The following is a 21,214-nucleotide window of genomic DNA, read 5'->3' on the forward strand; positions in this document are numbered from 1 at the left end:
AAATCAAACAAAAACAAAAACAAAAACAAATAAAATCCACTCTACTTACAATGAATTAGTAACGAATTTTAAGTCCAGTGGATTTTGTTTCTATTTTTCTATATATATATATATTTTTTTTTTTTACTTGCTTAAGTTGTATTCCAACCATACCTTATATTGTTGTGCAGTGACACTGAAGTTTCCCCATGGATGTTTAGGATTACATCAAAGTATATGATAGTAGCATTTTAACTAAATAGCCTCAGCGATTTTCCTATGGAGGAGCGAGTTAATGAGTCCGCTGGAGCCACTGTCAGAAATTAAAATCAAAATTTAGTATGAAAAATTCAGAGAAAAAAAATTGCAAAAAACGAGCCTCGTCGGTTTTTGTCTCCTGTAAGCTTCGTCGGCCATTGGCTTTTACTTTTAACCCTTAATGCATCATATTCACCAAAACTCATTGAGAAGAAAAATCAACCACTTTATTATTAGGCTACCCAATAGTGCGCTCTCTGCTGGCAAAATGTATCGATCATCAGTCCATCGATTTCGTCCCGTCCTCGACATCAGGAGAAAACGCTGCAGCCGTGATTCGAGCACCGAAGCATCATAATGTTTTCCTCTATATTGACCGACTTTACTTTCGACGTCTCTTCAACCCTGAAACTAGGCTTGTACTGTGCGCACACACACATTTGGGTATTCAACGTCATTCCTTTCTTCTGGAGAGTGTAAAAAAAAAAACCCACCACTGTTGATATTTCTACAGTGCCTCCTCAGAAGTCCTTGTGAATTTCCTCAGGACTACTCTCCCAGAATACAAAGAACAATGCAAAGACTCTTTCACCTGTTGTCACCAGGTGTCATGCGTCCTCCCCCCCACCGCCACCACCACCCACCACACACACACACACAGCACAAGTAAAAGTGCAAATTGTTTAATCTCAGCCACATCTTTACTTATATACAGTGAATTTGACCCTAATAAAATCATAAAATCAATTCTCTTACTTACCTCATTACATTGCAAATTTAAAACTTCCAAACTACTCCACATCGATCCTTACATTCAACAAAGCAAAGTAAACATAACAATTTAAGCAAAAAAAAATGTAAGTAACTTGCTAAAATAAAAACAACATAAAAGATACAATAATACAAATGGCACACTACTAGTCCGTTGTGTCAAAACGTGATAAAACGCGATCAATTCCCCTCAGGGGCTGAAGATTCAAGTTGAGGTTATGTTGTGAATTTGGGGCCCCCCTTTTGTCACGAGGGCGCCTCGTCTTCCTGTGCACACTACACACAAATCCTACCTCAGGCACGAGAGAGATTGTCTTGTGACACATTTGCTTTTGAGACACAGATTACATACATTCACTTGGGAGGTGTACCCATGTGCATCCGGAACACACATGCGCTCATACACGCAGTTATATGTCACCGTGTACGCTAAAACTGGGGTCCCCAAACATTATTGCCAGCTTGCAGAATAGACATGCATTATCATGTTATAATAAAGCCATTGATGTGGTCTGTGCGTGCTATGGTGTGAGAAAAAGTGTGCCCCTGTATGTTTCAGTGTGCAGTGTGTTTCTCAGGAATCATCTGAATTTCCTTGAGCCATCTACAGGAAACTCCTCGAAAAGGCACTTAAATAGGGGAAACAGAATTTCATTTATCATGTCTGTGAAACAGCATGAGACAAGATGCTATTGGCAGAAGTAAGTGGAGACGAACCACATCTACAAACATACTCCACTGTCTACGTAAGACTTCCAAAAACACTAAAATGCACATGCATCCGCACATATGCAGTCATACAAACACATTAAATTTTCATCATGTTATCTAAAAACTCTAATCATTCAAATTTGACAGTAGCCTTAGTATCGGGATAGGGAAGATTCTTCTGTGCAAAGTTTACCTCCTTCAAATTACACCCTAGCATGATTAAGTGCACATCCAATACACACACACACACCCCAACCACACGATTTTTCTCTCTCTCTCATACATATACTTTCTCAAGGAGGTCTTGATAACGTTAAAAAAACAAATCCAATGATCAAATACTAGATTCCGTCAGCAAGTCAGCAAATCCTACACAAAGCAATTTCAAAAAGGCACCAGACTTGCACAGTGAGGGAGAGCCTCGCCGTGGGCCGACTCCTGTGCTCGAGTTCAAACAAATGTGGAAAGACTGGGTCATCAGTGGGTGAAGAAGACCAGGGTGCGGGGTACGGGATGGGTGGGGGGGGGGTTGTGCCAGGCGTTGATTTAGGTGAGCATGGGCACGTCGTCCTCTGACGTGGTGTCTTCGGACAGGGGGATAAGCAGCACCTCGTCGTCCGAGGAGGAGGAGGAGAAAGAGGGGGAGGCAGAGAGGGGCATGGAGTTGGAGGAGGAGGAAGATGGCGAGGCTCTGAAGAGGGAGATACTCAGGCCGAGCGTGTGGAAGATAGAGGCCAGAGAGGGGCTGCTTGGCGGGACGGCGACAGGGCGAGTCTGGGGAGTGTCTGGGGACGGGGTCGGGGGCGCATACGGAGGCGGAGGCGGGGAGTAAACGGGAGGCGGTAGGGTTAGAGGAGGCGCCGCTTCCTGCTGCTGCTGCTCCGTCTGAGCCAGCAAGCCTAGTTTCTGAGGCACCGGCTGATTGACCGCCTCCACCGCCGACGAGGAGCTCGAGGAAGCGGTGGGTTCCTGGCCGGTGGGAGTGGCGTCCGACGGCTGCTGGGTGGAGCTGGACGCCTGAGAGGGCCTGGAGGGAGCTCGGGGGATTAAGCCCCACCTCCGCATGCGGCGAACGGCCCGGCGGATAAACCGGGGCCGGCGTCTGCGGCGCGGCGAGTTCCCGGTGTCCTGGCGGAGGAGCTGAAGGATTCCCCTCAGAGAGAGAGACGAGGTCTGAGACGGAGGGGTGGAGAGGAGGGAAAAGAGGAAGATACAAAAAAATGGAAAGAGGAACAGAACAAAATCACGGTTAAAACATCTAACCCTTGCTCCATTTGTCATTGTTACGCTAAAGTGGCATCAAAATCATTTTAGCTACTAAGCTTCGCATTCACAAGACACTGATCCAAGTTGAGGGAGCCAGTAGCTGGTATGGCTAAACCCAGCCAGACAGAGTGGGCTTTGTTTGATACAGTTAATCCTCCTGCCCCCGCCACCTCAGCTGTCTACACCATCTAATAAAGCAGCTTAGTGAGAGCCTCCATTGTAACACCACAGTAACTCTATCTACCACACCACGCTCTCCTGGTTCAGCCTTCAGCCCTTTGGTGATTAATCAGGCTGCTTAGGGGCTTATGACTTTGAAAGACAACATAAGGGCTACTGTGGAAATCCGTTTCAGCACAGTCAGCGAGGCCCAGGAGTCAAAGGATGAGCAGTACAGCAATGTGGCCTCTTTACCAACATAAACTTATGGTCACTATAGTCTCTAATATAAGTTTAAAGGAGATGGGGCAGTTTCTTAGATCCTTGATCACAGCTCCAACTCTCTATCAAGCCCTTAAGTACTCAATTCATTTCTTATGAGCCAATCTTCCACTTCCCACTGAGCCAATCCTGTATGGCTCAGTGGGAAGAGTATGGCATTATCACTGCCTGAGTTAGGGGCTTGATTTCCACTGCATCTAAAAAAAACGGTACTGTAAGGTGCTTTGAATAAAAGTGCCACTAAACGTCATTAATATTCTCAAGTAATGCCGGTTTGTGAGAGGACACTGAGGCCGAAGCCTTCACAAAAAGACGTGTGAAGATCAAACTGCATGTAAGCAACTACTGGTTCTGGCTCTGTGCTCTCACCTCATTGGGGTTTTCCGTGGGGAAGTCCTCCACCGGGGGGATGATGCCCTGGGCAATCAGCTGACCGTAGGAGGGAGGAGCCTGCTGCTGGATTAGCTCCGCTTCCTGGCGGCTGATTGGAGCGAACATACTGCCAGAAAACAGACCCATTAGGATGCATTCACACTCTTCCAATTTTTTTTTTAAACTGCCAGCACTTTTTTTTTTGGACATGAAAGCTAATGTTGTCACTTTGCATAGGTGATGCCTGAGGAGTTTTTTTTAATGGAGAGCGCTTTCTAAAGTTGAAAAAGTTCAATTTTTAGAGATGGGCACATGACACTTTAAGACGATTAATCACAAGAAGAGGAGGCAGGATTTCGCAGTACGCAGGGAGGTGACAGTTTACAACAACCACCAGAATGAAAATGTAGAAAGTAGTGGTAGGAAAAGTAGGTAGGATTTGTTACTCTTATCATAAAGAGTCAGTATGAAAGTGCATTGGCTGTGCAGTGGGAGGTTCTGCTATGTGTTTGAGAGTTGAATGCAAGTACTGTTTGTTTGCTGATGCTGGCAGCTACTGCAGAAAACAAAAAGCGCATCTCACGACCCACTATATCAAATTATGAGCACAAACTGCAGTTGAGGCAATGCTTTTTTTTTTTAAACATAAAAGCAGAATCCTGTGAGCGTACCCCTACAGCTATTGGATGAGGAACAAAAAGAATCTCAAAGGGCTATTTGGAAAGCAAACACAAAATGGGATAATCAATGATTTAGTGATGATGTGACAATGGAATACAGTAGCAACATGAATTTTCATTCCAAAATGAGATAGACCAATTGAAAAAACACTGAGGCCTGGTCTTAGAAAACGACTGCTGGCATGAAAGTAAAGCACACCATGGATTAGTACTGAAATTATAAGTCATTTTAAGACCTTTGCTTAGAAGAATCAACATGGTTTTAAACTTTGACTGCTGAATTGGACTGAAACCCTTTAAATTACAGTTTGAGGTCAGGGTCATCACACACAGATACACAATACAATTACCTGTACTCCCTGGTCCTGAGTGAGTACAGTTTACAGGTGCATCCCATGGCGATGACCAGCAGCAGCCCGCAGACCAGGCTGCCCACCGTTGCCGCGGTGATGACCTTGCGGGGCAGGATGACGGTGCAGTTGACCTCGTCTGTTCCGTCCTTACAGTCCACCTGGCCGTCGCAGCGCCAGCTCTCAAACACACACCTGCAGATGGGACAATGGGCCACTTGTGTATAAAAGTAGGCAGGAATAATATAAATCAGAGATTCACTTTGATGCGAAATTGAATCCTGAAGGCTGAGGGATAAAATGATCAAATGAAACGCAACCGAAACCGAAAAACCTTAAGCAAATGCATTACAGGTTATGCAGGGTTATTACAATTAGGGCTGAAACTAACGATTATTTTCACTATCGATTAATCATTTAGTCTATAAAATACTGACAAATGTCCATCACATTTACCAGAGCCCAAAGTGAGGACTTAAAATTGTTTACTTGGTCTGACCAGCAGCCAAAAAACCCCCAAAGTATTCATTTTATTAAACTGAGAAAAGCAAGCAAATTTTACCATTTGCGAAGCTGTAAAATTTGGTAATTTTACTTGATAAATGACGAAAACTATTAATCGATTATCAAAATTATAATAGATTAATCTTCTGTCGATCGACTAATCAATCAATCAACTAATCGTTCCAGCACTAATTACAATATTCTCAGTTATTACATTATCAGTCCCTACAAACATGAATGTAAACCCACAAAACACACAAAATTGAAGCCTCGCGTAAAAAAAAACAAAACTGAAACACCTCTCAGATGCTCACAATTTTGTACACATGCTCACACACACACACACACACACATACACCCGCCTACCTGTCGCTGTCACAATGGAAAGTCCCTGGCTGGCATACGGTGCAGTCCCTCTCGTCGCTGCCATCAGCACAGTACAGCTGGTAGTTGCATCTCTCCTTGACTGGGTAGCACACTGGCCGGCCAACGAAGTGGCTGGGTGCCACCGCCCTCTGCCCTGCCCCTCCGCAGGCAAACTGGTCACGGCTGCAGCCCCTGCACCCCTCCTCGTCCTTTCCCGTCTCGGGACAGTCCCATCTTCCGTCGCAGCGCTGCTCCTGGGTGTAGCAGCCCCCTGCCGACCCCCCGCACCGGCCCTCCCACGGAGGGCAGTAGCCTCCGACGCGGAACGTGGCGTTGAAGCCGCTCCCCTCCGAGCTGGGGAGAGTCTGATACGTCAACGACAGCAGGCCGGTCCGCGACTCCACCTGGACGGACTTGTCATTGGAGGCGCTGGTGATCTGTCAGAATGCATGGAGGAGGGGACATCATGTTACCAAGAGGTCTTTAATTAGAAGAAATAAATAAATATGTGAGCAGCTGTGCAGGCTCTAATAAATGTTTGACTAAATATACAGTAAGAATTTGCTGTTTTACTGTGTGCTTTCCCCTGTTACATGATATAAGCGTGACATAAGATATCACTTTATTAATCCCCTTGGGGAAATTCGGGATATAATGTCATGTAATGTAATCTACAGTAGTCTTATAGGGATTACAGCCTGAAAACTACCACATGCACAGATGCATGCTCTCCATCACTCCTACACACTCACAATTTTGATGACTTCCCCAGTGCCTTGCTGTCTGTTTCGGACAGTAAGCGTGTCCCTAGACCCCAGCCTCAGCTGCTGCAGGTCCAGTCTCAGCGGCCTGGAGTCCTGGGGGTCCAGGGTCCACACACAGTACAGTGGGGAGCCCCGGTTGGCTGGGGGGGAGAACGTCCCATAGAAGGTTTGGAGGAGCCCTCCGCAGGGCCACTCGATAGGAGCGGGCGTCACAACGAGCTCCCTGTGAGCCTGAGGCTGCTCTCGATCCACCTGGGCCTCCTCCTCCTCCCTCTCTCTCAGCAGTTCCCACAAATCCGACTCGGTGTCTCGGTCGTCTGCCCCATCTGGGCTCCGGTTTCTATCTATAGCCTTGTGTCTCTCTGAGTCCCTATCATGGTTTCTCTCTGTGTAGGTCTCCACTGTCGTCTCTTCTGCCTGTGTCCTGCTGTACCCCAAGTCTTTCGGGGGTTCTGGGGGTTCTAGCTCTCCATTGCAGCCCTGTTCGTCTGTGCCGAGGCCGATGCCCTCGCTGATACACTCCACCTGGCCGTTACAGCGCCAGGAGAGTGGCAGGCAGCGGCCCCCTAGGCACTCAAAGGATGTCACTGGGCATTCTCCAGTCTCTGGATGAGTAGAAATAGAAGGGGATACAAAGAAAGAAAGAGAGAGATTACGATGACAAGAAAAACTGGGACTTGCAATAACACAGACAGCCATTGTTAATACCATTATGCTGATTTCCAAGAACTGGAACATTATCACACGATGTGCCTTGATGGCTATGAAGTAATATCCCCTATATTTTTTATTTATTTATTCTGTGTATTCCACATGAATTGGTTACACAAGCAAAAGTTAAGTATAAAACATCACAGCATCACACCTCTGGCGTAGCTCAGTCGAAACGACGACACGGGGAACATATGTGGGAAGAAGTGGTGCGTCACTGTAATGTTTCCCCCTGGGAACTCGATGGGCTGCGGCGGCTTGGTGCCACAAAGGACAACCGGCTCGCCGCCAGCTGATGATTTCACAGAGACCCATTCCTTCTTACACCGCACAGAAAACTGGGAAAAGCTGAGAAAGGAATGAGAGAAAGAGAAATGTCCAAACGAAGCATAGCAGTGAATAAACAGCCAAAACAATTAGACTAGAAATATGCAATAACTTTGTGTTTAGCCTTCGTTGTACCCTAACCACAGAAAATCATCACAAGGGCTAGACAAGATGAGGTTCACTAATAGTTTTAATGTACCAAAAGCATACAGTACAAGACCGGTCTCATAACACTTTGCATGTTTTTCCAGTTCAGTTCAGTCTATTTTTATTTGCAGCAAATAATTTGGGGAAAATCATTTAGACTTACTTCTTCATGCATTGAGATGGAAGTCTTAAGGCAGCAAGATTTTGAAAGTTGTTTTCTGTGTACATAGTTATTATAACTTCTTTAAGCGCCAGTACCTGAGAATGACAGGTTCGTCTTCCGGACCCTTGATGACCCAGCAGTCATAGGTAGAACCGAAGCGGTAGGCCCAGCTGTGGTAAGCAGAACTCCTGATCTCTCCCCATTTATTATCAAAGACTTGAAGGGAATGCCCACAACGGGCTGAGAGACAGAGAGAGGAAAGAGCAATGATTCAGAATTTAATATAAATCAAAGAAAAGGTCAGCACTCAGGCTATTTTTGCTTAAACCTTAATTTCATCACACCACTTTAGCTTGTTTTAACACTACGGTCAAATATAGACATTTGGAACAGTGGTGTGGCACAAAAATGTGAGCCAACTGAAGGTGTCATTGATCATTTACACATCTGTCGTCATTATAACCATGACATACTGTAGCTTGAAGTAAAGTATGGAACTAGAATGTGACACTGACAAAACCTTTGATGACAAGCATAGATGTAACATGAGATAGTGCTGACTAGTCTGTCTCCTTACCAGAGCAGAGAGCAGGTTCAAAACGACTGGATGCTGCAAATTAATAAGCAAAAATAGAACAAGTTAGGCAAGCCTGAATATCCGTTGATTGTCACCATGGCTGGCACTGATCGTAAATGTACTGTAATATGATATGAAAAGTGCAAACATGACCTTTGATCGATAAATACTTGGGACGGTGCTTTATAGAGAGATAGATCAACAAACAGAGTGATAGATAGGATTTACTCACCTATAATGCTGAAGACTAGGAGGGCACAGAGGTTGTAAGTGACTGTCATTGTGATAATGCTTCTCCTTTGAAACGTTGGAAATCATGAAAAAAACGAAGGTTCAAAAGAAATAAAAGAGTAAAAATGTTTGTCAAAGAAGCGCCATTTTCAGGACGCCTTGTTCAGGAAGACTTCACCTGCAACGTGAAAGAGGAGATGATGATAAAGAGGCTAGAAGTAGAAGAACTGGATATCAGCCAATGTTCAACCATAAGCCTATTAGCTTACTGTACAACTCTCCTTAGCGACAAATAAGCTGTCTGACAAATACATCAATACTAAAACAACTAGATAAGACTAAAGTTTAAGTAGAGGAACTGGTTGACAGCCAACATTCAACCATTAGCCTTTCACTTATTCTACAACTCTCCCTAGCGACAAATAAGCTAGCAAACAAATACATCAACACTAAAACAGTTGGCTAAGACTAGAGTAGAATACGTGGTCTCTTGAAGGTTGAGGTTATTGTGATCTTGAACACAGTGTTTACACACACACACACACACACACACAGCTATTTCCTGCCATTATCTTTCCCAACAATGACGCAAGACAGACTAGCATTTCCAAGGTAAAATCCGCGCCCAACAACGTGAAATGATAGTTTCAAATTAAAAAGCTTTCTATTGTTTCTGATTAGGTAAAGCTATTAAGATATCACGTTATATAAGCCTACCCGATACGGGTCCCAAAAAGTTTCACTTTCGTGTCCTAAGCTGCCATGTAGCTTTGCTCTGAAGAGGAAGGGAGCAGCTGTTCGTGTTCTCAGAAGAGCTTTAATGGCTAGCTAACTAGCAAGCTAATGCTAACGCTAACTTCCTCATCTTCATTTAGTCACGTTTTCTAGGTCGTGACATTCCGTGAAAAGCTTTCAAGCACGACCCAGATGATCTTATTACACAAATAAACTATAATATGCGAGACTGAAGCTACAACAATATGATAAAACTGATATAAAAGACGAGTTGAATACGTTACCATGTCAGTCGGCCTGTCTTGTTGACAAGTTCTGTGCTACTTCCGTATTTTTTTTTAGCTGATAGACAGGAGAGGGGCGGGGCTTAACACTCATAGTTTGTTAAATCGTTTTCTTCCCATTCATAAATCATGTATTTCTCTGGACATACATGTTTTTGGTACGCGTGGACATTTTAAACGATGAAAGTATACAGTATATGTAGGACGATATTGTTTAAAGCAGTGAAGGTGAAACTGTGTTTTTATTTCTTAACACTAGGTGTCAGTATCGATCGATCCATCAGATGGACCCAAATCCAGGCTTTGAGGCAGCATCAGTAAAGTGGGGTCCAGGACCTCCAGGACTCATTGAAGAGATTTCAGGGTGTCCCCAGCAAAATGGAGAATAGTTTAATTTCACTTTTATTTCACTCATTTCAAGTTTAGACCGTGAGAAAATTGTATCGGACGGTCTACCTGAGGTTTCCCTTATCTCCCTACCTATACTCTATTTGTAGGGCACGGAAATGTTTGGGATCTCCTGAATTATGGTAATGCAACTATTTTAACTTTTAAATTGTCTATTTAACAATAAACAATAACAAATCGATAAATCAGTCAACTGTCGTCATATAGACATGAAAATATACGTCGGCACATCTGGAGGAGGACCTAAGGAGAAATCAATCTCTCTCTCTCTCTCTCTCTCTCTCTCTCTCTCTCCCTCTCTCTCTCTCTCTCCCTCTCTCCCTGACCACGTCCACACGCCACAGATTGTGCTATCAACATCAGACACAAGACAAACTTGACCTGACAAAGACCAGCCAAAACTATGAAGCTTCAAGATCGGACAATTTGTCATAGCTGATCTTTTTTTGTATTTTGCTCTTTAAAAAAAAATTGCTCTATCCGAAAGGAATTGTGTTGTTTTTTGTGCAGAACAGCGACCTGTGCGCAAAAAGTGTCCATGTGGAGACAACTTTTAAAGTTTTTGGCACTTTATATTCCATAGAGAATAACCTAACGGAATAGCATCAATTTTGTTTTGTTTTTGTTTTGTTTCGCTCATCGTTTGCCGTTACCGTCTGGACGGTGGGACATCTGTAGGGCGTTAGTTTTGTTGAACTTTACTGGGGTACTTTGCAGATTCAAGAATGCTGCCCCAGCTTCTCACGCTGGCCTGCGGTCTGTACTTTGGCTTTACCTGCGCAACTGCAAATGTATTAAAAGCCGAGGTAAGTGTCATGAAAAACACGGTTAATTCCCTTTTTAAACAATGCATGACGATATGTATGTTTATCATGTTCTCATGACGAGATGCGTTGGCCTAATAATGTGTTTGGACAACGAGTATTTTCCATTTGCAAATCATGTTGTCGTTATGGTAGCCTATCCCTAACGAAAAAATCACTGTAATATTCCTATGATATCCCTTTGGAGACTTATAGTGTCAATAGTTTATACTTTATAGTGACCGTGTCGTACTTAATCGCATTTTTTTTATAGGCTATCTCCCATGGTATCACTATAGTATTCCTATTCCTATTCCTAATCCACTATAGTATTGCTGTGATATTTGTATAGTATCTTTCTAAAATGTAATATGTCTTCTGTAGTTACTAGTTAGCAGTCCTTTTGTTAGGGATGGGAAAATCTCATGATCTTGCAGCCACCAGGGAATTGTTTATCTGCCCTACATGTTTACTTTCTCTCTCTTCCAAATGCTCCCTCCCCTAACCTTCTGTTTTTCTGTAGCATGGACTGATGGAAAGATCCCATCTGAATAGAAACTGTAACAGGAGATGAAACTGCAGCCAGAGAAAAATTTCATGAATCTAAACTGTGTGGCCTGAGAGGGAAGAGGGAGTGGGATCAGCAGAGTTTTGAAAACTCAGCTGAGCTGCTTTGTTCTGAGAAAATGGGGGTGGTGTTGGTGGTGTTACAGGGGAGGGGGTTAATAGTTTTCATCTGCCTGTGTCGACTGCACAGACACCAGGCTGGGGAGCGGAGGGAGGAAGCTGGTCTGCATTACAGCGAGCTGGACATGAGGGCTCTTGTCTGGGAGACGGGGCCCACAGGCGTCAGGCTTTGAAAACTCAGGCCCGGAGACACTAAACTAGCGTCTAGCCTTCACCTAAACAACATATTCTGTCACCAGGGCCCATGCAGCTCTGAAAATGATTAGGTACGCTCACCCCAGGCGCCTCCGGTCTCGGCCCGTTTTACATTTTGCTCTGTAGGTATTCCAGCATCCCTTAACGTTCCACTTGTTGATAACATCAGTAATAACCAGTGGTCATAATTGCAATGCACAAATGAAGGGTGTTTGATGTGAACATATACAGTACTGCACCGGTCTTAGGACACATTCAGTCACCCTATAAGAAGGTGTTTTTATTTGAGAGACAGGATGCACCACTAATAGCCAGTTGTCACAGGAAACAGTCGAGGAAATTGGTTCAGTGAGCAAAAAAAGTCCATTATAACTATTGTGGAAAAAGCACAATATTACCTAAGTGTCAGTTCTGCTAAGTGTCAGTTCTGCAAAACACCAAAGATATACAGTACGTAGGTCAAGCCTGCAGTTCTTGGTAGACAGGATGCATGAAGGAACGAAGGAGGACCTTAGTCACTGACCACAAGCAGCTGGCGTGTGAGTCAAGCCAGACATGGTGGATCACTCAGAGAGAGAGAGGGAGAGAGAAAGAGAGAGAGAGAGACAGTTTAAGGGGCCACAGGCGGCTGACCCCCTGGGGGACAGACGAGCAGAGTGATGAACGGCTGTAAACAAAGTAAAAAAAACATGAATATTTTACCCTAGTGTCACGTTTAGCTGCTGTGAAGCTGTGGGTTAATATCTATAACAGCTAAACAGTCTATCACTGTAATAATAACCCATGCACAGTACCACACGAAGGCTGATGTTGATGCAGTTTTGCCATAAACTATTCCTACGTAAAACACATGAAATGATAAGTAAAGGTCTCATCCAGATCTTCTGTCTACCAGCATGGGTCTGTGTCACTGTTTACACACTTATGGACGGTTTTATCCACTGCTGCTGTGGTGCTAACAAGCGTCAGACGGAGCAGTCAGTCCTGATGCAGAAAGAGGATTATCGTTAATTATGGGTTCTGGATTACATCACCTGAGAGTTGTATATGCAACCTATGATCAAGTCCCAAGATTCGTCTGTGTGTGGAGAAAGTAGACTAAACTGGAAAAAAAAACAAAAAAAAGAATGGAGGGTTCTCAGAGAAAGTGTGTGAGACACCAGTTTCAGAGCAAAGACAGGAATAGACACAGAGGCGAAAGAAGTGCAAGCAAAAATAATTGAGTGACATATATGTATAATTAATAGGGTTGAGGTCCTATACTTAAAGGTCCAAGGGGTTGAATATGTATCTTGAGAAGTGAGGAAGAAGAACTCAGACAGAAACTGAAGTTAGAGGAATGTTGTGGTTTATCCAGTGTTGCTAAACTTCTGCATATCCCTCTCTGACTTCACTCTGACAGGATAAACCCACTTAATCTATGCTGAGTGAGTAGAGACGCTCCACCAGTGGAGAAAGAAGATTTCCACAATTCTGTGAAAATGAAACTTCATCGTTCCTGCTCCACTTCTGGTGAAGTGAAGTAGGAACGACAGCCACGGCACTTTACCTTCGTTCTCTCCAACATCTGTTTTGATTCGCAATTTTTGCCTTGTCTAACCTTTTTTTTTTTCAAATAAAATGCCTGGTTGGACATTGTAAGCAGAGGAAGTGGGCAGCAAAGAAAACAAGTGGGCCTGCTACAGGATCTCAGCATATCTGGCTAAAAAAAATAAAAAAAATCCTAGAGTTTTTCCAGCAAGATAACAGATGCCATCTGGAGCCTCGTGTCTCGTGATCACAGCAGAGGGATATAGATAGAGTCAAAACACATATGGGTTCAATTCTCTATATCTCGACTAGAGCGGTTGTTGATGTAGCATCAAAGCGTGCTGAAAGCCCTCGCTCAAGCTCTGCTGCATGCTGCTCTGACAGGCAGCGGTTGTCAGTTAAGAAATGTCAAAATAATCAGCTGGATTGGCCTTAATGGGAAACTGATGGACTTCAAGGGAGAGAGGGTGCTTATCTGCACTAAAAAATGATCCACCTTGGCATAACAGAGGACATAAAAGAGGGAAAGTTTGTACCTTGGCCTAGGATAGATACAGATCTTTTGCATTTTTACCACTATTCTAACTGAGATTTGCATTCTTACTATTCTTAGTCTTAGAGCTCAGCTGTTTGGATTTGGCTAAAGTTGAAGGCCAGCAGTGCAGATCCCAAATCTGGGCCCAAAGGTCTGGCCAACCACCTAAAATATCTCTAAGGCCTAGTAATGAATCAGCATAGAAATGTACTTGAATTGTTGTGAATTGTTGCTGTCCTAGGCGTTTGTCACTCTGGTTGTATCATTTCTTTGTCTTTCAATTATCTTTATTTGAGCATTTCAACAGAGTTCCGTATAAAATGATACATTGCTCTTTTAGAACAATTTATCATACAAGCAAATACATTTTTAAACACATATGTATATATATGAATATACAAATATACAGATTAGTAAAAAAGAAAGTAAAGAAAAATAAAGGACATAAAAAGTAAAGGAAAATTTATATTCTGGTTGTATTACTGCTACAATCTGTCAATACATTGTTAGTTTTCCTTGAATACAGTACAGTATTGTTACGCTGGCATGATCATGATCATGTTATTAGACCGGTTTGACCCCGTAGATATGGAAATGCAGGTAATATATTGCATGGCACTGGTGTGAGTGCTAACTGGGTCAGAGACGCCAAGAAATGAAGGCAATGTGAGATTCAGCCACTCACGACCAGAATTCTCAGTTTTTTCCGTTGGCACGGACCGAGAGGAACAACTGACTCAGTCCGTCTCCCTCAAATTTAAATTCAGCCATACTTCTATCCCCCTCTCGCCCCACTTCTCCTCTTTTACCACTCTTCCTTCTAATGTCTTTACCTCTCCTTCTCTCGCTTTTCCTAGTTGCCCCACACTTAAGATCCTTTATGTGTTCTCCTTTCCCTCTCCCTCTATCTGTCCTTTTCTTCGCTCGGGGAAAAAATATCCTGCTAATTTCTCTGGCTAAAGAAAACCAGATTCACTGTAAAAGGCCGTGGAGTTTTCCAGCAGGCAGCTTGAAAACGTGTCTGCTCTCCAGTATCTTGACACTTTGGCAGCATTGTTAGTTATGACCGTATAGAATACTTTGGCATGTTGTTTAACAGACACATTACTGCACCAGTAACTGCATGCATGGTTAAATATGTGTGTCCTTATTCTTAGCTTTTTTCCTTAGTCAGACACCCAAAACCACTTTGCCAGTGTAGACAGATCCCCACTTTATCACTACAGACAGTCACCTGAATGTATGTACTATTGTAGTGATGATTTCACTTCCCTTGGCAAATATCATCATTCTTTGTTTCCTACCACAATGGATATAATTACACCGGGGATTTTTGCATTTTGTTTATAACTGTTACAGGAAATTGTGGTTGGCTTTTTTTATAGTGCAGCCGGAAAAAAAGATCACAACTCCCAGTGCGTTCAGCTCAGTCTCATGACAGTGTGACTAATAGTGCGTGACTATAGGTGGCACTTACATGTCCTGTGATGGATGATGGGACATTGGCACATCACATATATGTTGCAGCGTCATGGCTGCATTTTTCACCGGTTACTCCTCAGTGGATTGAGTGATGTTGTGAAACATAAGTGTAAGCTTTCAGGATTTAAGTGTCCCAAGGCTTTGTTTTTGATGTTCACAACCAGACGTCTCAATTCACAGAAGATTGCAGGGAGTCATTTTTAGTGTTTTGGAAGCAGTATATACATAAACAGAGTATACCCACCTTTGTTTTCGGGCATTTAGAGTATAGTCTGATTGTCACTGAAATATATAGGATAGTAGGGTCACAGTGGGGTCAGAGTATCCCTTCCTCCAGTTAACTACCTCTAGAGCACGGATCATATCCACATGCGTGTTACACAGCCGAAGTGACCTCTTCCATCACATTTACATCACGCTGGCTGTGTTTCTGTGTCTGTGCATTATACCTGTAGACCACACGTCACTCCACACACTGCACAGACCCAGGGGTCTGTTTACTAAAACAGCAGCCAGCCCTTTGACCACACATGGCTCTGCAGCTAGCAACCTAGCTGCCCCAAAGCCGACAATACCGGCCATGTACAAGTCGCGATAAATAGCACCTTTGATTGTGGCTGCTGGGAGTTCCAGGGGAGAGGTGCATGCTGGGATACCTGGCGTCCGGACCGGGGAGGTGGGGAAAGGGGGGGGAGAGGGGAGTAGAGGAGCAGTCAAGGAGCAGAGGAGAGAAGCAGAGGTCTTGACGGTGTGGGGGAAACTTTTCATCCAACGGAGCGGAGAGTGTTTTTATAGAACCAGACGCGTCACCGCACTGGAGCCACAGGACACACTAGCAGCAGTCAGTGGAGAGAGAGAGAGACAGGGAGGTGGGAGAGGGTGGGAGAGAGACAGACAGACAGACAGACAGGGAGAGAAAGACAGAGAGAGAGAGAGAGAGGGAGGAAAAGGGAGTTTGGTTGGAGTTAGAGACAGATGGACAGAGAGAGTCGGAGGACAAATTAAAGCAAGTAGATGACAAAATACTGTCAATCCAAAGAGATATTGAGGAGATTGTTTCTGGGTGAGAGGGCAGTCTGCAGGCATGGAGAGAGGGGGAGAAGTTCCCTCTCTGCAGGTCATCATAAGCGAACCTTGTTCTCTAGCCTTTCTACCCTCCACATGACTACAGTAGCTGTGTGTGCCCAGGCAATATATTGCTGCCCAGGTACTACATTTCCATCCCTCCTCTTCTTTCTCTCCTAAGCTCCTCTTCTTTCCCCTTGGAGGATCGGGGGGTTGAAGAAAAAATAGAACCAATGATGGAACAAGAGAGAGATGTCTGAGGTTTACATGGATGCTAAAGAAGGAATTCTGGGTAATTCCACCGACTTAATTTGCGGTAAAGATGGAGACACGCGCTGGCTGGCTGTGCGCAGCTCATAGACACACACACACACACACACATATGTAGAAACACACACAGTCAGGCATGCCTTGTATACAACAAGTTGGATCCTCTACAACTCCAGCAGGAGGATATGGAGAAAATATATCTGACCCCATCTTGAATTCAGAGAGAATAGACAGTTCTCCAAGGTAATGTAAATTATCTCTGCTGTGTCTCGGCCCACTCTCAGACCACCAGTACCAGGCAGTGGAAAGAATAGGCTAGCCTTTCATGGGTAAAGATAAATACTGGTGGTTTCTGGTTGACATGAGGACAGCAGGCTTGAGCTTGAGACGTCCTGAGAGGGAAAGAGAGAGAGAGAGAGATGGAGAGATATAGACAGTGGCAGAGAGATCTTAAAAATCAAGCTTTGAAGAACCCGAACGTTGTTGAAAATGTTACTTTTTCCATTTATAACCGCGAGTTGTCTTTGGCCGTGATTGTCTAGACAGAGTTTTGGGTCATCGTGACTGAAATGACATCATTGTTTTTACAGATTCTGTGTTTTATTTGGCTTTCAGTTCCTCTTTCGTCTGTCCTTACGACCCCACAACAAAGTTCCCTAAGTGAGGGAGCGTGCAAGGGTTTGGTGTTGCTTTTTAAGAGTTTGTAAAGAGGATCATGTCGCTGTAAAGCTTTGGAAATAGAATAGTTTTAACATGCTTTCTTACCTCAGATGTCAAAACTGCGCTCTGTCTCACTGTTTCACCATTCTGTATCTGTTTTGTACTGTTGTAAAGTGTGTGTGTGTGTGTGTGTGTGTGTGTGTGTCTTGGCTGTTTAAGGGAGGGTTTGTATGTTTGTGAAGACAACACTGTTTTGGTTCAGAGTCAAGTTGGCACTGGTTTTGCAAACGCTGAATACGAAGTTCCCACAAACACATGCACAGAAACACACACACACACACACACACATACACACACACACACACTTTCTTTGTCTCCCTTTTTTAACCATGCAATCTCTCTTATACACATGAGCACACAGAGGCAGGTCCAAACGAGCACTGTGAGTAGACTGTGAGTAGTCATACACCCACACATACAGGTTCACACAAGTGGCCAATCCCTTCTTTTTGTTGACTCGCCAGTATGGTAAACCATTGACTAAGATGTTTTCAGTTGGTTCCTGTGTTGATTCTGGCATTATGATGTCTGACTATGGGACGACAGAGAGTAACTCAACAGAGAAAGTAAAAGAGAAAGCTTTGGATAATGATGTACCGTAAAACTCCAAATAAATGCCTGGTGTCAAATAATAGTCTGTCTCTTATAGTATGAGATCTTTATATTTTAGCAGATAAACACCTATTTCCAATAATTGCCTTTTCCAAAAAAATGTGAAAAACAGCAGCAGATCATACATCACACAGTCAGTGCAACCTGTTGACATACTGTAGGTATTGTTGGTCTTCATGTTAACATGTAGCATTATGCAGATATACTGTATATAGTCCTATTACAAAACACCGGATACCTATTTGGAAAAAAGTTCATAATTCAAAATATAGAGGATGCAGTCTGTGAAAGTGTTAGCAATGTATCAACCAAGGACTTCGTACCTACTATCCTTTAAAAAAACCCACCATAATATGTTTTTGTTTTATGATACCTAAAAATTTTTAAGAGAAGGGTCACTTTTTCAGATGATCTTATTTTGGAAGAAAACCCTTCATACACAAGAGTCTAAATATTTATTACTTTTATACAAAATTGAATTATATGGTTGTGTTCATACAGTATACATTATGGCATCTTTGGCATTTCAGTTTGATGTGCAGATGAAAAAAGGACCCTTAATTGCCCAGGTCACTATTAGAGGTTTTAGTGTAGTTTTAAAAGAGAATGATGAGATTTGTACATGTGTAAATGCCAGTGGAATAGATTATATTTTGCATTTGCATTGGCACATTTTTTTGCTCATTATGCATGCATGGGGGACTAGTTGGTTTGGAAGGCTGATTTTGGGATAAACATGGTCCTACAGCAGTGTTTCCCTCCGAAACTTTTTCTTGGCGGAGTGAAAAGACCTCTGATACTAAAACACCCAATACCAATGAATTTCTTTCAGGCAGAGTTATAGCTTCTCCAGCTTCAGTGGTATAGGGAAACTGTGTTCAGCTGTGTAAAGTGACATGTGATCCTCCTCACATCATGTAATCTTTAGTTAGTAATAATCTGTCTAGGGCCGAGCTGTAGGTGTGTAGTCTTACCTATCATCTAAACGTATATATCTGAATCTCTCTCTTTCTCCCCCTCCCTCTCTCCTCCAGGCTTGGCTGCAGCAGTATGGCTACCTGCCTCCAGGTGATGTTAGAGCCCAGGCTATCCGCTCACCAAAGTCCGTCGCCATTGCGATACAAGCCATGCAGAGGTTTTACGGCCTGACTGTGACCGGCTCCATAGACTCCAACACAATAGAGTAAGTCCTAGTTGAAAGGAAAGTTTGGACAGTCAAATGCAAACACAAACACACAGCTGTTTGGTTTCAAATCATGGTAATGTTGTTAGGAGATACCATGCAAGCGGGGTGGGAAATTATGATCAGGAAATTACATTTTGTTTGTCCATTCTACCAGCCATTTAGTCAGGTAACCAACCAGCATTTGGAGGCCTTTCTACATATGTAGTTGGCTGGTGAAATAGTAAAAGTGTCCAGTAAATTTAGGGATTTACAAACCATTGTAACCTTAATAAATAAATTATAAAAATAGTTCCTGCCCTGCATGCAAGTGGTGACTTGAAGTGAGCTGCAAGTGGAATTAAGAGAGTCAAAGAAAGCAAGGTTCCCATTTACTGGAGACAACAAAAGAACAAAAAATGTGTTCTTCAAGGCAGTCAGAATCTTGTACACAGTTGGGAATTGGGAACTTTATCTTGCTGTTGCCAGGGCGATGAGCCGGCCGCGGTGTGGCGTCCCAGATAAGTTTGGCCCGGAGCTGAAGAGCAACCTGAGGAAGAAGAGATATGCCATCCAGGGTCTGAAGTGGGACAAGACCGAGGTGACCTTCAGGTCAGGAGACACCCTCAATACACCAACACTGTGCATTGCCTTGGTTTTACTAATAGAATTGTGTAAGTAAAACTGTATTGTGCAAGTTGAGGATGAGTATAGACCTTTATGTAAATGAAATACCCTTTTAAAACTGAACAGCAGTCAGAGCACTAAATATTGTATCTGGGAGTCCAAAATGACATAAACATTAACCCAGCTATTTTACTTAATACAGTTTTGATTATGTAGGAGAACTTAGCTAAGGTGCATAAATGCAAAAAATAATCATGTAGTCATGGAAGATTGCTCTGAAGGCTGGCAAGATGGAAAGCTCGACCAATTAATGCAACACTGCAGAAAATATCCATCTTAACTAGTCATTTCATCTAGTATTGACCCTTAAAATCATGTTTTTCTTAAAACAAGTGAAAAAAGTCTGCCAGTGGGGTGAGATAATGTTAATGTTCCAATGTGAAATTAACTTGCTTCAAGAATTTTTTGACTTAAGTGTCATTTTCTTGTGGAATAATCTGCCATACTCTGCCTTGTTTCAACACATTGACACTATAAGATTCTATAAGATTTTAAGACTGAATACAAGACTAAAGTGTTAGAGTTAAGATGGTTTTGATGGTTGATGATTTTTGCCATGAACATGAATTGATCTCTTGTAGTAAAGGAAACTTGCCTTGATCTGTGTGTGCTGGATCCCTTATGTGCCTTAATAGTTTTGAGTCAACTCGCCTATTCTTTTCCCCAATACCAATATTTATTTCCAATTTCTCCATTCTCTACCAAAGCATACAGAACTACACCCCTAAGATTGGGGAACACGCCACATTCGAGGCGATCCGGAAGGTCCTTCAAGGTGTGGGAGAGCGCGATCCCCCTCACCTTCAGAGAGATCCCCTACAGTCAGATCCGGGACAAGGTTGACAAGTTCGCAGACATCATGCTCTCCTTCGCCGAGGGTTTCCATGGAGACAGCACGCCGTTTGACGGCGAGGGTGGCTTCCTGGCTCACGCTTACTTCCCGGCCACGGCATCGGGGGAGACACGCACTTTGACCTCGCCGAACCCTGGACACCGGAAACGTCGACCAGGGAGGTAAGAGAAGGGAGAGAGGGGTGATAGGGAAAGGTACAGCCTGGAAATAACAGAGGATGACAGGGATTGGAAGACACTTAAGACATCTGAGGAGTGTTTTCATTATGTTGTTGGAAACCTGTAATTGTCCTAATCATACTGTTGCCTTGAGGATGTCTAGACTTTGGTCTGCATGCTACTTTTGTTCTTCTTTTGTAACTGCCTGTCTTGATGCTCTGCAATTTTCCTCTTACTCTCTCTTTCTGTCTTCTCTAATGTGTAGCCCTTTGTTTTTTCCCCATTGTTTAAATGATTATGTCTAATCTCTCTCTCTCTCTCTAGGTAATGATGTGTTCCTGGTAGCGGTCCATGAGTTGGTCACGCTCTGGGTCTGGAGCACTCCAACAACCCCTCTGCCATCATGGCAC

General features: G+C 43.4%; 2 protein-coding genes across 3 annotated transcripts; one reads left to right on the top strand and one right to left on the bottom strand.

The window, feature by feature from the left end:
- Positions 1 to 904: 904 nt before the first annotated feature.
- On the bottom strand, positions 905 to 9,681 carry LOC139662350 (low-density lipoprotein receptor-related protein 10-like). 2 transcript variants are annotated; one of them, XM_071541008.1, is made up of 10 exons: positions 9,638 to 9,681; positions 8,620 to 8,796; positions 8,388 to 8,420; positions 7,906 to 8,050; positions 7,328 to 7,521; positions 6,451 to 7,067; positions 5,699 to 6,135; positions 4,829 to 5,023; positions 3,796 to 3,925; positions 905 to 2,892 (listed from the first exon to the last, which is right to left on the bottom strand). In XM_071541008.1, exons 2-10 carry the CDS (start codon positions 8,666 to 8,668, stop codon positions 2,266 to 2,268), a joined length of 2,427 nt encoding a protein of 808 aa, XP_071397109.1. In that variant the 5' UTR covers positions 8,669 to 8,796; positions 9,638 to 9,681; the 3' UTR covers positions 905 to 2,265. The 2 variants fall into 2 exon arrangements, with proteins under 2 accessions (XP_071397109.1, XP_071397110.1); XM_071541009.1 differs by lacking the exon at positions 9,638 to 9,681 and adding an exon at positions 9,336 to 9,419.
- A 689-nt stretch (positions 9,682 to 10,370) lies between these two features.
- Positions 10,371 to 20,721, top strand: LOC139662354 (matrix metalloproteinase-14-like). The gene is made up of 4 exons (XM_071541014.1): positions 10,371 to 10,851; positions 18,979 to 19,127; positions 19,596 to 19,718; positions 20,501 to 20,721. The coding sequence occupies exons 1-4, from the start codon at positions 10,771 to 10,773 to the stop codon at positions 20,634 to 20,636; spliced, it is 489 nt and encodes a 162-aa protein (XP_071397115.1). The 5' UTR covers positions 10,371 to 10,770; the 3' UTR covers positions 20,637 to 20,721.
- The last annotated feature ends 493 nt before the right edge of the window (positions 20,722 to 21,214 follow it).

Source organism: Centroberyx affinis, unplaced genomic scaffold (genome assembly GCF_046629955.1).
Source record: "Centroberyx affinis isolate AG114_WGS23_722 - 3 ecotype Tasmania unplaced genomic scaffold, CSIRO-AGI_Caff_v1 ptg003769l_1, whole genome shotgun sequence".
Classification (NCBI taxonomy): Eukaryota; Metazoa; Chordata; class Actinopteri; order Beryciformes; family Berycidae; genus Centroberyx; species Centroberyx affinis.